At 37.8% G+C, this 16,668-nt stretch overlaps 1 protein-coding gene across 1 annotated transcript; it reads left to right on the top strand.

The window, feature by feature from the left end:
- Window positions 1-2,441: 2,441 nt before the first annotated feature.
- On the top strand, window positions 2,442-13,487 carry TMEM106B (transmembrane protein 106B). The gene is made up of 7 exons (XM_009698853.1): window positions 2,442-2,661; window positions 5,440-5,503; window positions 6,733-6,892; window positions 7,723-7,863; window positions 7,951-8,000; window positions 12,025-12,078; window positions 12,841-13,487. Exons 1-7 carry the CDS (start codon window positions 2,442-2,444, stop codon window positions 12,977-12,979), a joined length of 828 nt encoding a protein of 275 aa, XP_009697155.1. The 3' UTR covers window positions 12,980-13,487.
- Window positions 13,488-16,668: the final 3,181 nt, after the last annotated feature.

A 16,668-nucleotide genomic window follows, 5' to 3' on the forward strand; every position in this document is an offset into this window, starting at 1 on the left:
TGCCGCAGCCTCTCTTGGAGGCGGTTGTGATGACCGTGACTAAGGCACAGCTGATAGAGCAGAAGATGGTCGGACTTAAAAATCTTTTGCTGTTTTGAAAAAGAAGTAGGTTTGTAACCTCAAGTTTATATATTTGCATATAAGAGGTAAGAATGCTACTCTGTTAGGAGAGGTATGTCAATGTAGTTTATAAAGTTTCACTGAATTTATAAATAAAAAAGCTTTTTCCTTAAGTCTTGCATGTAACTCAGGATGTGGTGGTTCTGTATGCCTGGGTTTTGTCTGTGTACTGTCATGCTCCAGTGCTATAGCAAGCTGCCGGGTGTAGTTGTAAACAAAAGCTGCTTATGACAATGTTTTTAAATTTACCTAATTCTTTCTAACAGACTGAGAATTCCAGGAAATTCCACACAAGTCCAAGGACCCTGGAATGTATACATCAGTTACGAGGGAGAGACTGGGTCAAAGCACAGCTGTTAAGGAAGTAGGGTTTGTGACTTTGGTGACATTATAAAGGCTGTCACAAATGAAGATGGTATATTCTCAGAACTACTGCTGTTGACCATATAAGTGCTGCATAAAAGAACAAAGTGTTCTTGAGTTTTAATCAACTGTTATAAAGTTCAGTGCTTGGTTGGGGGGCAAGCATGTTGGAGTAACACATTTCACTTGAAGGTGGTTGTCTGTTTTCTCATTTGTGAACTGAGACATGTCTTTCCTAAGTCTCTGGTAGAACAACACTATTAAATTGTAATTATTGAAGCTGAGGTACAGTTGGCATTGGAGGATACATCTGCATTAGTATTTTAATTTAAAGAAAGGGTGTGCTCTTGAAATGAGTTCCAAGTCATCCTTGCTCCGCTTTGGTTCATGTCACAGTGTGATCTGGGAGTGTGTATACTCATTTCCTTTTGGAAGAAACTAAAACTAGAACATGTGCTTCAGTTGTGAGTGGGTGTTGTCAATCTAGATAAGAGCTAGTATGAAATAAACACACAGAAACATGTATAGTGTGGTTGTTGAATCCTCAGTAATTGTTTGTTTCTATGGAGTTGCTGCATGTTCTGTATTTAGTTGTTAATGTAGACATAGCCTGAGCCTACCATCCATAGAGCAGATAAGTTGAATACAGTTGTAGCACGACAGTACCAGGGATTGATTCCTAAGCTTTCAGACCTATAACTGTGACAGCTATTGGCTAAGCTGCAAGACTCAAGCCTCGTAGCTTAAAGGCTGTAGGTCAGCTATGAGCAGAACAGTAAGCAAAAACCCCATGTGGAATAATCGTCAACATTGTCAATTTTTTTTCAATAGCTCAGTAGTTTTAATTTGCAAGTCAACAACTTGCATTATTGAATGCTCCCAAACTTAGAATATTTAAAAAGTGCTGTGGTAGCATAAGGATAAATGGTTTTCCTTCTTGTAAGGGTTTAATGACTTGAATTAATAAAATAATGCTGTGTATTTGCTGGAACAGTAATTGGGACTCGTTAGCATTTGTTGAATTACTTTTTCTAGCCTTTGTGGCAATATAATGAATGAATATTGTGCTTGTGTGACCATCACTGTGGGGATGAGCTGGACGACTGACTGCCGCTGCTGTACAGGTTTTTTTTAACTTTGATTTTGTTTTCCACCAGTTGCAAATTAGGAAGATTTCCACTTGCATCACTTCATTGCAGCCTTTAGTTTCAAGTGTTCTGTATTTCAAGGTAGTCTCAGTGTCATGGCTGAAAGGCTACAGTAATGAGAAAACTTTAAAATTTGCATAAGTAGCAAAAATTCTTTTGTGATTAATACTTTTTTTTTAACAAGGCAGCAGCTGTGTTAAAGTAACTTCTGTTTTTTTCCTTGACTTCCCTGTCAATCAGTCCTCTTTTGTGTTAAAGTGAATTGTCAGTTTAGACACCTGGAGATCTGTATTTCTGGCTTGGAAACTAGTAGCTGATACTGTGTTCTTAGAACAAGTCCAACCTAAAAAGCTTATTAGAATTGGGTCTGTAGTGTGTGCACTGAAAATTGCAAACTTGCTTTCTAGAGCCCAGTCTTGAAATATTTTTTTTATATACAAAGATTAGTGTGTTGTGTGAAAGTCTGTACCATAACAATCCTTTGAAAAGCATTGCTAGACTGTTGCAACCTCTTGCCAGCGATTGTACAGTTCTAACTTAAAAGCCTCTTGTCCATCCCACTTCAGCCTGTGCATATTGGAGGATCTGGACAAAGCTCCCGGTTAGTTCAGGTTCTTACAGCTTGGGAACGACTCCACCTTGACAGGGCCTTAGTGCTTTGCAGGTCTTAAGTGATCTGAACAGAGAGCAAGAGGAGACTTGTCAGAGCAATGACCGTAGACTAACAGAGTTACCTGATGCGGAGAAATAAATGCAAGCTGTGTTTGAATTTTTCTCCCTGAAAAGATTCTTCTAACTTTTATTTTAGACATGGGAAAGTCACTTTCTCACCTGCCTATGCATACATGCAAGGAGGATGGCTATGATGGAGGCACAGTGTCTGATAATATGAGGAATGGGTTAGTTCACTCAGAATTGCACAATGAAGATGGCAGATGTGGAGATGTATCGCAGTTTCCCTATGTGGAATTTACAGGAAGAGACAGTGTCACGTGCCCGACTTGCCAGGGAACAGGAAGAATTCCACGAGGTAAGTTTTCTTTATTTCTTTTTTTAACCTATAAATTTACCTCATGACCATGTGCAGTTGTAACTATACATATAGTATAACAAATAGCTCTCCCAGTCAAGATGAAGTTTTTTCATCTTTTTGACTTTTTAGCACTAAGCATTTTCTTATGATTACACTTGATGAATGAAACAACTTGAGTCAGCTTTGGCTGTTACCTGTTGGATCTTCTCTTGTCTGTACACTGCCAGCAGTCCTTGCTTCTCAGCTTTAAATTTGCACATAACCCTAGCCCTTGCAGGTTGAATTTGCAAACCTTTATTTTTGTGACATTTTGTGACATTGCATCTTTTTTAACTACCTATTTTAAACTACTTGAATCAACATGTAACGCTGCAAAAATAGCTGCAAATACAGAGTGAAAAGTAGACCTGTGCTACATCTTTTCTCTGATAATTTTTAGTGAATTTTCTTGCCCTAACTGCTGCCAGTGCCCCTCAGTTTCCTTTACCTTCCCTTTATCTCATCTGTCCTTGCTAGGCAGAGGACCCCAGCTGGCAGTTGAAAATACATGAGATCTCTGGCCGCAGCAGGAAGGAATAGGCTGCACAACATTAGTCCTTATGCCTAACCGTTTTGTTTGCTTGCTGCCTTCATCCTTTGCTTTTCCCTTTAATAAATCATTATACTTTATTATGCTTCTCTTCTCTATGATAAGCCACCTGAATAGCTATTTAGGAAGAGACCTTTCAAAGGAGAATGCAGGATATCTGAAACTGGGCAAAAGGAGAGAGTGGCAAATGCGGTGTACCAAGCCACAGCCTTCTCCTTCAGCCGTAAGATCTTTCATTCAATGGGGGAGACAAACTAATGAGAAGTTTTCATGTTTGGAACTACTTTGCTTTTTCCAGAACCCTTATCCAAAATAGACTACTGGGTGTAGAAGCTCTCAGAACTGATTTTGACCAGCAACTTGGGAAAATTGACTGGTGTCTGCCATATTGTCCCTATACATGTGCTTCAGTCAGGTTAGGTTCTGGTATAGTTCAGAAGTACTTCTGTCTCACCTGTGAATAAGAGGCAGGGGGCACAGGATATTTAAATGGTTGCAAATATCATAAAAGATTTGTGCTTTAGTTGTTAAACTTTATACTATGTTATATTCTTTGAGTACCTCTGAATTCAGCAAATTTGAAGTGTGGAAAAGCTATGCAACTAAAAATTATCTTAACAGAAAGACAATAGAGAAGGAAGTTTGTTCCGTTAGCTTGCTAGAAGTACTTGATAATATCAATAGCCAGTTTTACTCAAAATAGTGCTAGCTAAAATGCAGTAATAGTGGGATTCCTATCTTCAAAAGCTAATTTCTTTGACTATAGGATTCTTGGATGTAATACGTAAACAAATGTGAGTTAATTTGCTAAACATTTTTCAGTATCTATTAAAAATTCATGTTGTCCATACATTCTAATGAAGTAATGTAATTAAAGCTAGAACTTTAAATGAGTTATTTGAATAGAGAGAGCTATCTTTTTAATTATTCCTCAGTACTTTCGGGGTGGGGGGGGAAGATCGTGTTTACATTTTGAGGGGAGAGGGGAAAAATTTGAGTGTTCACAGAATGACTGCATGACTAATAGGGAAGACTGTAACACATGATATGATGGCTAAACTGCATAATAAACACATTAAATACTGTTTTGTTACTTGGACAGCTTTAGCTTTTCAATGTGATAAAATACAAAAGTAGGACTGTGCTGTTTTGTTCAAAGGTTGAAGATACCTCATTGAGGCTGAGATGAAAATCTGTTTTAAATTGGTAGAGGTTTTGTAGAAGGTTGATGTCACGTACTACTACCTGCTTAGTTAGTGTGCTTTGCTCAGCTTAGTGATTCAGCAAGGAATCACTTCTAAGTGGTTGACTAGCTAAGTGATAATGCAGGTCAAATTTTGCATTTGGCATAAAAAAAATGCAAATCTGTCTTGGCCCTGAGGTCTGTCTGTTCTCATACGGATGAATCTCAATTCCATTTTCTTCTACAGCAAATAGCAAAAGCTATACAGGCAGATGTAGTCCATGTATTTTCATCAACTCATCTGTGCTTGTGTTCTTTATAAGATACCTGTCTTTTAATAATGCTGTCTGGTGAAGTAACTTGTTGCTTGGAGAAATTCCAATAGGTATTTTTTTGACTTCCAGGGTGCTGCAGCTCAGTCCCATAAGAAATGGTTGTATATACTAGTGATTTCCAGAAGGCAGTGTATGTATAACTTGTGTTGCCAAAGCCACCCAAATTGATACATACTGTTTTTTGTTTGATTTTTGGTTTGTTTGTTTTAAACAAACCTGACTTCTGCTTTTCAGAAGAGTACATGTAGAATGCCTTCTGGATCAGTTCACAGTACCTGAGCTTCTGAATGTTTTTGTCCTATGACTATATGGTCTGGCATAGAGAGCTGGAAGCTGTTAGGTACCTCCCTTTTTCTTGTTGAAATGGTGCCAGAGGCTTACTGCCTCCTGTGCATGTATGCAGCACAGAGGCAGTGTTTGTTGCTGTTTTAGTCTTTGTGGGCTTAGTGTTTTTTCTTCTCCATGTTGTGTAAGCCATACTCTACTTCAGAAAGTGAGATAAGCTACAGTAGTATTCTACTTGGGTCATTATCTGGAATTTAAATGTTTCTCTTTAGTGTTTATTTTTTGGTGCCATTAAGTTATAATGAGCACTCTTTGTTTGAAGTAACTGCAACAATACTTACTCTTTCTTTGTTTAAATTCTGAAAGGATGTTTTTGTTTCCAGGGCAGGAAAATCAGCTGGTAGCATTAATTCCATACAGTGATCAGAGACTGAGACCAAGAAGAACGTAAGTTAATAGTTGTGCTACATGAATCTACAGTTAGTTCTTCTCTTCTAGTTAAAATTCAGCAATTTAAAGGAAATAGTGATAAGAAGAATCAAGCAAAAATCACTGGAATGTTTTCTTGCATTCAGTAATGAAAGAACCCTGCTTGTGAGTAGTATCAGCCTTTAAATAGCTCTCCAAGAGTTAGAGGTTCATAATAGGTATGCATACTCCCAACACTATGTCTTACGGAGCTACGTAATACTGTATGATCTCTTCATGTAGACATTCAGATAAATGTCTACACTGATTATGCAAGTATTTATTAATCTCTGTAGCATCTTAATTGATCTAAACAGATAAATCTTCAAAGTCTTGAGTAAAGTGATAATTTCTTTGGGCCACTACTACAAAAGAGGTCACCTAGAAATTAATTTGTAAAGCTCTGAGCATCTAGCAAAATCAACAAATTCATTCTAATATAGCAGATTTAATTTTTTTTCTAGGTTCTACTTAAAGGTTTAATTACAGTGCTCAGGTTTTCTTGTTCTGATACTTTTTGTTTGGTTGGTTTTTTTCTTAATGTTTTGATGTTTCTGTAGTAAACAAAAATAAGTGCCAGGAAAAAAACCACGGTAACTTCACATAATACTATGTCTGATGTAATAGTAGTACGAATTTGAAACGTTACTTTCATGTTCTAATTTCTAGAAAATTGGAGCTGCAGCAGAGCCTTTTATTTGTGTATTTTTTGATTATCATACACACACCTCTTTTATATTAGGTTAATTGTGAATTTCCTGTTACTATTAGCAGGAGTCTAACACTTTGCTTGAAAGTCTCTTATGACGAAGAATCCTGTGTAAGGCATATAAGCGCTCTGTTTTTCTTGGTGTGTGATGCAAGAGTCCTGCAGAATGACAAAAGTTCTGCTGTAAACAAATTTTAAGAAGTGCTTATGTTTCAAAGCACATAAATATTTACCTCTTCCATTTTGCTCTTTAAGTTAAAAATGTTGGGATAACCACATGCTTTGAAACTTGATTTCTGATATATATACAAGAGTAACATCTCTGAGACATCTATGTGAAGTGCAATATAGCTTTTTTTTCTACCTTTGGAAGCTAGAAATAGACTGAACTAATTGTATTGACTCGTCATGCTTCTTATCACTTAATAGCAGCATGTTATTTTCTTTTGTTTAATATGCTTTTGACTCTGAAATGTGCTCTTTTTTTTTCCCTCTCCAGAAAACTCTACGTGACTGCTTCTGTAATTGTATGTTTACTACTTTCTGGGCTAGCTGTATTCTTCTTGTTTCCTCGCTCAATTGACGTTGAATACATTGGTGTGAAATCAGTATATGTCACTTATGAACAGGGTAGACGTATAATATATCTAAATATTACGGTAAGTCTAGCTATCTGTTTGGATGTTTGTAATGGATAGGTGCAACAAGAGATGCTACTGTGACAGTTTAATATAGATAGAAATTGTGGCCTAGCTGATAAACTTGATCAGTGCCTTAAGAAATACAAACAGATACAATGACCAGTTTGAAAAATGCAGCTGGACCTGCTGTGGCTAGTTCCTGTAGCTATAGCTAATAGAGGTGTAGTTGCAAGCTACCATTGGGTCTTCTATTTTCATGGGAACAGTGACTCTGGAGTTCTCTGCATTAATTTTGGGATATGAGTGAAATGTAGTGTGTGTATGTAGGAATGTTACTAAATGCTGCCCTGGTATTATGCATCTGTCAAAACTGGTTTTCAGGGAAGATGATTTCTTATCCACCTTAAAACTTAAAGGAGTTCTTTCCACATGCTTCTTGACTTCTTGGTAATGCAGTCAATAAAGGATTGCCTAAAGACTTCTGGTAGAGTTCCTCATTCTAAATAGACCAAAGCAGTCATGGGAGAAAAGGGTCTTGTGGTAGCTAAATTTCCTGGAAGGAATAATTGAGGATAGGAAGAAATGCAGTATTTGCAGTGTAGGGTGGTCACCAGGGAAGTTGTGCAAAAGTTTGTGCTGCTCAGTATATTCACAGAAAAACCTGAGAAGGTGGTTAAGTGGTGGTCCCTTACCCTGCTCTGCCCCAGTCCTAGAAGGCAGGAAAATATACTTGTGTAACTTCAGATATTACCGTCTCAGGCACAAGTTTCAAAATGTATGCTCATCAAGATACACAGAATAGATAGCTGTTAGTGTTTTGTGGTTTTGTTTGTTTTTTTTTTTTTCAGAACACACTAAATATAACAAACAACAACTATTATTCTGTTGAAGTGGCAAATATCACAGCCCAAGTTCAGTTTTCAAAAACAGTTATTGGCAAAGCACGGCTAAACAACATCACCAACATTGGTCCTCTGGATATGAAACAGGTAAATAGGATAGGCTTTCAGAGTTGAATATGTGTTAATTTTCATATATAAATCTACTCATTTGTTTTTTCATTGCATTTTTTTTAGATTGACTATATGGTGCCCACAGTCATACAAGATGAAATGAGCTACATGTTGTAAGTGTACTCACCTCTAAATATCAATTTTTTTTTAATTAAAAATTACAACGGTGCTAAACCTAACTTTTTTCAAAGTTAGCAGAAATGTATTTGCAGAGACGTTGTGACTTTTTTTTGTGTGTGTGAGTTTAATAGTACTGAAAAATAGTTAAGCCATGATTGTTTCAATAGTTTCATATAGTGGCTTGCTGTACCTGGCTCTCAGCACTTTGAAGGGTATCTCTATCCCAGTGTTTTAGGCCTTGGCAATAGCTAGGACTTGCTGCTTTGGGAGGTGAAAGTACAGGTGTGTTACTCTAACAAGTTCTCTAGTAACTTTCCTATAAATTTCTCTGGCAGTAGAGGGAATATCTATTCAAATCTATACAAATTAGAGGCTGATTTGTATTTCTTTTCTTCAGACCATGTGTATACAATAGTTAGCAGTGTTTACAGCCTGTCATTTAAGCAGTTTTATTCATAGCTTCTGAAAGTTCATTTGACCAGCAGGCTATTAGCCTAGTATATCTTGATAACAAAACCAAATGTTAGTTCTCTTACACCGAATTGCAGACTGAACAGAAGGAGTTAACTATTGAGACTTCAGGTCTGTGTGTGGTGGATGCCAGCTCCTTTGGGGTGGGGAAGAACCTTATAGCTTTGAAGTATTGGAATAAATTGAAATAGGTATGAAATAGCAAACTGGGCACTAACTTTAAATAAGCAGAAAGTGGTGTACTTCTACCACCTCTTAAAAGCATGCAAGTTAGCTTTATGTAGACACTGAATCATGTGAATCTGCTCACCCTTTGGATGCATGAGGAATAAATAAATGTGGCCTTCATAGAACTCATGCTAATACCTACCTAGTCATGCTTTTGGTGCAGTAATGCATTGAAATTTCTTTCATGGTCAGTACTATGGCCTTAATTTCAGTAATGCTGTTGAGTCTGTTGCCAACAATAGCTGCAACTGTTACCTGCAAACTGGTGACTAACCTTAGAAAAACCTGGATGGCTTGAATGTGTAAAGAGATGCAGACAGGCAAAAGCTGCTTTGCCTGTGGCCCGAACAGAATGGATTTCAGGCTCTTCTGTGTGATAGCTGCAGCCTTGGCAGTAGTGTGGAGCAATGACGGAGCAATCTAGCTTGGAGCTAGACTGTGCAGTCTTGGAGTAGAGGCAGAGAAACTGTCATGTGTCAGTGCCAGTAGTCTGTAATGTGGACTTGCCTTCCTTCAGGACAGGTGTTTTTGAACCTTACTAGAAGAGCAAGCTAATAGGTAATTTGTACATGTGTGAAAATATTTGTTGCTTCAGCACAATGATGCTGTGCATGGGCTATAACTGTTAGTTAGAGAGCCATAACTATAGAAGTTTGTGTCAGTTAAGGACCTAAGTTCTTCTACAGGCTGATAGAGCAAGGTGCTGCTGCTTGTGAGTAGCACTGACTGGCTTTGTTGTGATGCGTTTAAAACGTATTAACCAGAATTTGAGCTACACACAAAACTGTAGATGTTCATTTTCTCCAGATTTTCTGTACATTACACAGTTGGTATTAGTTGACCTCCCTGACCTGTTGACAGTTATTTTTGTTGTTGATAGGTTTCTGCTCTTTCACTGTATTCTGGGTCTTGAAAGCCTGGGTTCGCTGTATGGAGCAACCCTGGAGACAGCAAGTGAGCTGCTTTAGTTTGAACACCCAGCTGACACAGCTTCAGCTGGTCTTAGTGGGGTTTTGTATTTGTTACTGTGTTTGGGTTTTTTCTCCACACACAAATATTTAACTTCCCAGTGAAGGCCCTGGGATACTCTTTGTAATACAGAGAGTGTTGTGGGTTATGGCATTGGGGGTTGTACAGTGGGTCACATTTCGATGTTTCCCAGCTAGTCAGTTTAGGTCTTGTTAGTCATAACTAGCTAGCTGTTTGGATTCTGGAGAGTATGTGTCCTGTAAAATCGCTTAGGTTGAATACAGGAGATCTTAGAGACCTGAAGTGTCTGCATACGATCATCTGGATTCCCCAAACTTGTATGATTAAATCAACATCGTACAGGCCATTTCCACACATTTATTTTCGGAGAGCTGGCTCAATGTGGAGTTCACCTTCATTGTAGTTTCCTAGCTACAGTTTTGTGCTGTGTGGTATGTTTGTGTTTTGGTGGGGGTTTTTTGTTTTGTTGTTTTCTGTGTTTTGTTTTTTTAAAACAGATTTATTTCCAGATAATCTGGACTTAAAAAAAAAGGTATGTTGGTGGTGTAGTACTTCTCTGCTTGTCAGCCAGTATATGTGCTGTTGAATATGAGTTGGCTTTATATTATGTTACAGGCTGTCTATACTTTGTATTGGAAAATTACAATAACTGACAATGTCTGGCATTATGGTCTGTCTAAATCCTGTTTTAAGCCTGGCAAAAAAAAAATCAAAATATTTGCTAGATACTAGTATAAACCAACTTCTAATAGCAAACTGTTTTATTTGTAATTTCGTACAGTTTGCATCACCTGTGTTCATTCACTGTCTAATACCTCATCATACATTGTTTGGTGTTGGGGAAAAGAACAACAATGTTATGCAAATATTGTGGGTGGCTGCCATGAATATTACTGCACTGATCACATGCCTTTCATTAGAGCTGATAAATTTGCAACCAAGAGCAATTGATTTAATGGGGGGGAGGGGAAGTATGCACTTACATAGTGCTCTGTATAACTGGTATCTAGGTGCATGTCAGAAAATGTAAGTCTGAAAAGGATATCTCACAAGAGAACAATAACTCTGACTTCAAAATGTCTGCAGATTGGTCGAAGGTTACTTTGCATAATATGGAAGTGGATGAGTGCAAAAAGAATGGGACTTTCCTAAGTTCTTCACAGAATTGCTTTGGTTGGAAGAGAGCTTTGGGATCATTGAGTCCAACCTTTGCCCTAACACCACCATGTCAGCTAGACCATGGCAATAAGTGCCTTGTCCAGTCTTTTCTTAAACACCTCCAGGGATGGGGACTCCACCACCTCCCTGGGCAGCCCATTCCAATGCCTAACAACCCTTTCTGTGAAGAGATGCCTCCTCATTTCTAGCCTGAACTTCCTCTGGTGCAGTTTCAGACTACGCCCTCTTGTCCTGTCACTGGTTGCCTGGGAGAAGAGACCAACCCCCACCTGACTACAACCTCCTTTCAGGTAGTTGTAGAGAGTGATCCGGTCTCCCCTCAGCCTCCTCTTCTCCAGGCTGAATAACCCCAGCTCCCTCAGCTGTTCCCCATCAGACTTGTGCTCCAGACCCTTCATCACCTTTGTTGTCCTTCTCTGGACATGGTCCAGCACCTCAGTGTCTGTCTTGAAGTGCGGGGCCCAGAACTGGACACAGTACTCGAGGTGCGGCCTCACCAGTGCCGAGTACAAGGGGACGATCACTTCCCTGGTCCTGCTGGCCACACTATTCCTGATACAAGCCAGGGTGCCTTCTTGGCTGCCTGGGCAGACTGCTGGCTCTTGATACTTTATGAGCAAGAATAGCAAGCCTTCAAGACTTTTTTTTTCATAGAAATTGCTGCTTTTATGTGAAAAGATGCTGAAGTTAGCATAACATTGATCTTTTGTTGTAAATTTTCCTTTCTATGTATAAATTTCACATGAAGTGAAATTGGAGCAAATTATGTCTATATCCCTTCATAGTAAAAGTCTTCATCAGTGATGAGGTGCTGTTGACATGTTTAATGTAGTGATTCAGGTGAACTTTGGTTAGCTTCTGAAAGATGGAGTGAACTCACGGGACACTTGCTGGCAAGCATGACATGTAAGCTAGCACATGTGAATATAGTTAACATGAACACAAGACTATGTATATAAAAGTAGACCTAGGTGAGTATACAGTCACTGGCAGTGTTTTTCAACAAATGTTTTGGTTGCCATTGTTAGCAAATCTATAGTCTATATACACAGGTAGCAGAATTTCCAGTTGAAGCCACAAGTCTTACTTTTTAGGTAATTACCTGTAAAAGTTCAATGCAAATCTAACAATTGCTTTTCTTTTTTGCAGTGACTTCTGTACTTTAGCATCTATCAAAGTGCATAACATAGTAGTGATGATGCAGTAAGTATGGAAACTCTTATTTGTCGGAAACAACTTTAAAAACCATGTAATTCTCATTGAAATATTACTCAGAAATACGTAATTCTGGAGTCTGTGCATCATACGTAAAATGGAATCAGCTTGCTTTCTAGCATAGTAGCTTCATAGTTCTTGAAACTCAGCTGTGTCATTTGACAGGTTCTGGTGGTGTACAGACACTTGACTAGGCAGAACTGTTATTATTGTATCTGCTCTGCAGTTGGGCTGTCGCCATGGAGCTACTAAGGTCTCGAATACTTTGAAATGAGTTTGTGTATCAGCCACTGTTCAAAAATTGCAGAGATCTTCATGATCTTGAAGCAGTTACAGGCTTCAATACTCTGCCAGAGTCTGCTTTTCATGACTGATTGCATAAATAGCAGCATGGTGGGGTCTTTTTTTTTTTTTTAATTGAGGGAGGTGGGGGTGGCGGGGATGGTGTAGACCAACCATGGCTGTAGCTTCTCTAATCATTTGCTTTCTCCTTGCAAAGCAAGGTATAAATGAGGAAACCTCACCTTTATCATCATCTTTAGAAAAAAAAGCCTGTACTCAGGGAGCTAAATGTCTTTCATGGAGAAAATCCATAGTGATAAACTAGTATTGTTTTTAACTCTATTTAAAACCTATTTTGTTCTGAAACTTTTTCCTTAAAAATCCTAGTAATGTGAAAACACTAATCTTTAGAATAGAGAACTCAAGCCTCTTACAAAACAATGATCTCTTCTGTCTCTTCTCTTTAAGAGTGACAGTGACAACCTCTTATTTTGGCCACTCTGAGCAAATATCCCAGGAGAGATACCAGTATGTGGACTGTGGAGGAAACACCACCTACCAGCTGGGCCAGTCAGAATATTTAAATGTACTTCAGCCTCCACAATAAAAGCACCTGTTGGTTAGTGTGGAATGACTGCTGTTGATGCTTGCAGTGATCCTTTGAATAGGACTGGTACTACGCAAAGGGGAGAGTATGTGCATGTAAAGCATAGCGAACATGGTGACCTGTTCGCTTTAGATGCAAGGAGGGAAAAGGTGCAAAATGTATATAGATGCACTAGTTAAATGTTGTGTTTTCCCCTTCTGTTTGCTTTCTGTTACTGTAAGCACTTCTGTCAAGTTGTGTGGTGGGAGGGAGAGGGGGAATATCAGATTCCTGAACTAAATTGGGACCTTTCCTTACAGTGTGGTACATCAACTCAGAGTAACTGTGTGTATGTCTGTGTTTAGGTGAAATGTGTCACTAATGAGCATTTTAGAAATACTGATACTTGTAAACTTTAAATTTATACTTCAGTTCTTGATATTTGATTATTGAAACTGCCGGTATTACTACTTAAGTAACAAGATTACTTTGAGGTATCTAGGTCTGAATCTTCTATTAGTAACCCAGTGGTGATAGTTCTTTATTTTGGGATTCTACTCTTCGGTTGCTATACATGATTAGAGGTGACATGCAGTCTCTGAAAGCCAGGAAAGCTCTCTTGGATGACACTAGACTTGAATGTGCAACTTCTAGAATCTGGCATCTTTTCGTATTCCCTCCTGCTACCTCTGGGATGTTATAAGGAGAATGTATGTTGTTGGATTTAAAGTTGAGTTCAAAACCAAGAAACAACCCCCATAATCATTACTGACAAAGGAAAAAATTCAAGACTGTAGAAAATGAATGAGTAAAGACTTTGACAGTGTCTTTCTACTTTGTTTTTAGTAAACTTTTGAGTACAGCTATTAAAATCAAGATTGTGCAGTTGGAACTGGATGGGAAACTGTTTGAGCATGGGTTTGGGCAGCTTTATGTAAATTTTCATTTTTTATTGTTTTAATATACTCTGTATCTAAGCTACTTATAAGTGTTAATACATTGGGTTGTGTATATTTAGTGCACAGGCTCAGTAAACAATGCAGTAGCTATCTGAATCTTTAGAGCACTCACAGTTCACATCAAAGGTATGTAAGTGAGAATAAAGCAGTTCTTTCTGTAAGAGTAAATGCTGATGTAATCATGAGACTAACTTATAACAAAGCTATTAAATAGTTTCAGTAGGATCGTTTGCACAGTGAGAATTTCCAGGCTTATTATCAAACATGGTGATTGTAAATTTTGGGTCCAAAGTTTCTTGAATTCTGAAGACTGACTGTTCTAAGGGTTAGGTACAAAACTTTTTAATTAACTGGATCAGGATTGGTTTATTTCTGAATTAGATCAGATGCAGCTCTAAGAAGGTACTATTGAGACTGTTGCATTGTAATGAATAATATATTTTTTTAAAGCAGATGTTGCGGTTTTTATGCTGCCCATCTCCTGGAAATAAGCTATATAAAATGAATTGGCAATAAACACTATGGAAAAAGGCTGCTCAGTAGCTTCTTGGAACTAACAATCTCTTATGCTCCAGTAGTTCAGTGAAGGTACATGTCTATATTACTCTTTTCTTTATCGGCCTTTCTTAGGTGGACCTAGTTGGGTGGGTGGAGAAAAGAATATCAATGATGTAAGACTGATTTAAAAGAAGTTAAGTAACCATGCAAAAAACCCTCATCTGTTTGAATTGCCATGAGCACTTATTCTGAATGTCTCTGAAAAATTTTGAAACCTAAACTGTCAGTTTCATGTAATTGCTGATAAGATGAAGATGTCAACTTTTGGCTTTGGAGAATTTCTGGAACAAATAGTCAATTCTGACTTACTGTAGTTACAGTCTGAAAATTATTCTTGAATCTGAGCACTTAAAAGTAAACATTCTTTATTACAGCTTACAATCATAAGGGAAACTAGTTCACTGTTGACTCTAGTCTTCTTAGAGTATAGATGATGTTCAGTCCTGTGGCTGATAATGCATGCAGGAGCTTGTCTGATAGTCTGAAAAGATACAGGTGATAACTAAAGGCCAGGATAGTGAAGAGCTGGCTAGAAGCAGAGAGGTAAACTCTTGTATGTTACTTGTAGAAAGATTTGCTTATGTTAGAGAGTAGGGAGAGAACTTCTGGTTTAAATCATGCCAGATCTGAAGCCAGCCAGCAAGTGATAATGGTTTTTTTTCTTCTAGGCCTAAGTATTTACACCTAGAGAGTTGGCTTTGTTTGGGGTGGGTGGGTTGGTTGGTTGCTTTTGTTGCATTTTTTTTTTTTTAAGTAGAAAAAGAAGAAAACAGCTCTAGGCAGATATTTGTATCAATTTAAAACGAACTTTTCTTCAAAGAATAAAAGGTAATCTAAAATAACTGGAATGGCATAGTGATAAAATTATTTGGTGACAGTAGCAAATGCTGATTGAACAAGCATGGTGGGGGGAGATTACGCTGTTTATGCGGTGTTGAGACTCAAACTGACCTTTTAAAGTTTGGCAGACATGCTGAGCAAAATACATACTTAAATCTGTGGATCTTGCATTGCATGAAATGCTTGGTGTTGGCTAATTTAAAAATAAAGAATTATGAGTGGAATTATTCTTTTTCTGTGTGTGGTGGAAGGGGGAAGATACAGCTCTTAATGTCTGTCATCTGGCATATTTAAGGGATGTAAATTTTAACACCATCAATTTGAGTAGACTTACTGAATGGCTAAGAGTTCTCATCTTAAAAAATAAAGGATGGGGTAAAGATGCTGTTGATGAATCCTCAAATTAAGTCAGAGGAGAATCAAAGGTTTAAGCTTCTGCATGTGCTAGTATGTCTTTGCAGAACTGTCAGCATATTACTAACCAATCAAGGCAAGTATTTGAATTTACTAATTTTAGTGTAACACCTCGTCAGATAAGCATCTGTTTGAATACTTAGACTTGATTTCTGTGACTGAGCTTGGAAACATGCTAAGGAAGCAAGGGAAGTCAGTATTAACTTGCGTAACTTTGTAAACAAGCTATGAGAATAGATCTAAGTGACAGACCTGTAATTATTTCACTTTTTTTCTCTTGATTTTAAAATAAAAAAGGCAAGCATTTCAGTTCACGGTAAATCAGTAAGTACAAATTCTCTCCAGAAGATCAGTACAAATTCTCTCCAGAAGATCAGCTTGAAGAATCGTTTTTTTCTGGTTTGTTTTCCTGTGTGTAAGGTGGTTTCTGAAGGACTTCTTTTGAAGTGACTCTTACCTCACTTGTAGCTTCCCCTTAATCTTTGGCTGCTATCAAATACGTATATACTGGCATTGTAGTGTTGTTTCAAGGGATTTATTTCTAGTATAGTTCTTCTCACTTGAGTTCTTTGTAGCAATTCCTGTACCAAAACCTATTGCACTTTAAAATGGAAGCTCTGTTAGTGGTCCAGATGCTGCACTGTAATGGCACAATTGAAAAAACAAAACAATGTATTCTGTATAGAATAACTGTAACATTTCAAAATTGTAACTTAAGGTAAATTAATATGGAACACTTACATGCATAAAAGTGTTGGCTGTTTGGCCACTGTGACCTGGAGAACAGGATTATTTTATATCTTAAATATGATGCTTTAATTAAGACACCAAACAAACTCAAAGATCTAACCATTAAATATCCATTTGGAGAGATTTAAAGGGAAGCACTCTTACTAAAAGATGTAGTACCTGATGCTTACTCTTGAATTACTGGTGTAG

Source organism: Cariama cristata, unplaced genomic scaffold (assembly GCF_000690535.1).
Source record: "Cariama cristata isolate BGI_N322 unplaced genomic scaffold, ASM69053v1 scaffold39054, whole genome shotgun sequence".
NCBI classification, from domain to species: domain Eukaryota; kingdom Metazoa; phylum Chordata; class Aves; order Cariamiformes; family Cariamidae; genus Cariama; species Cariama cristata.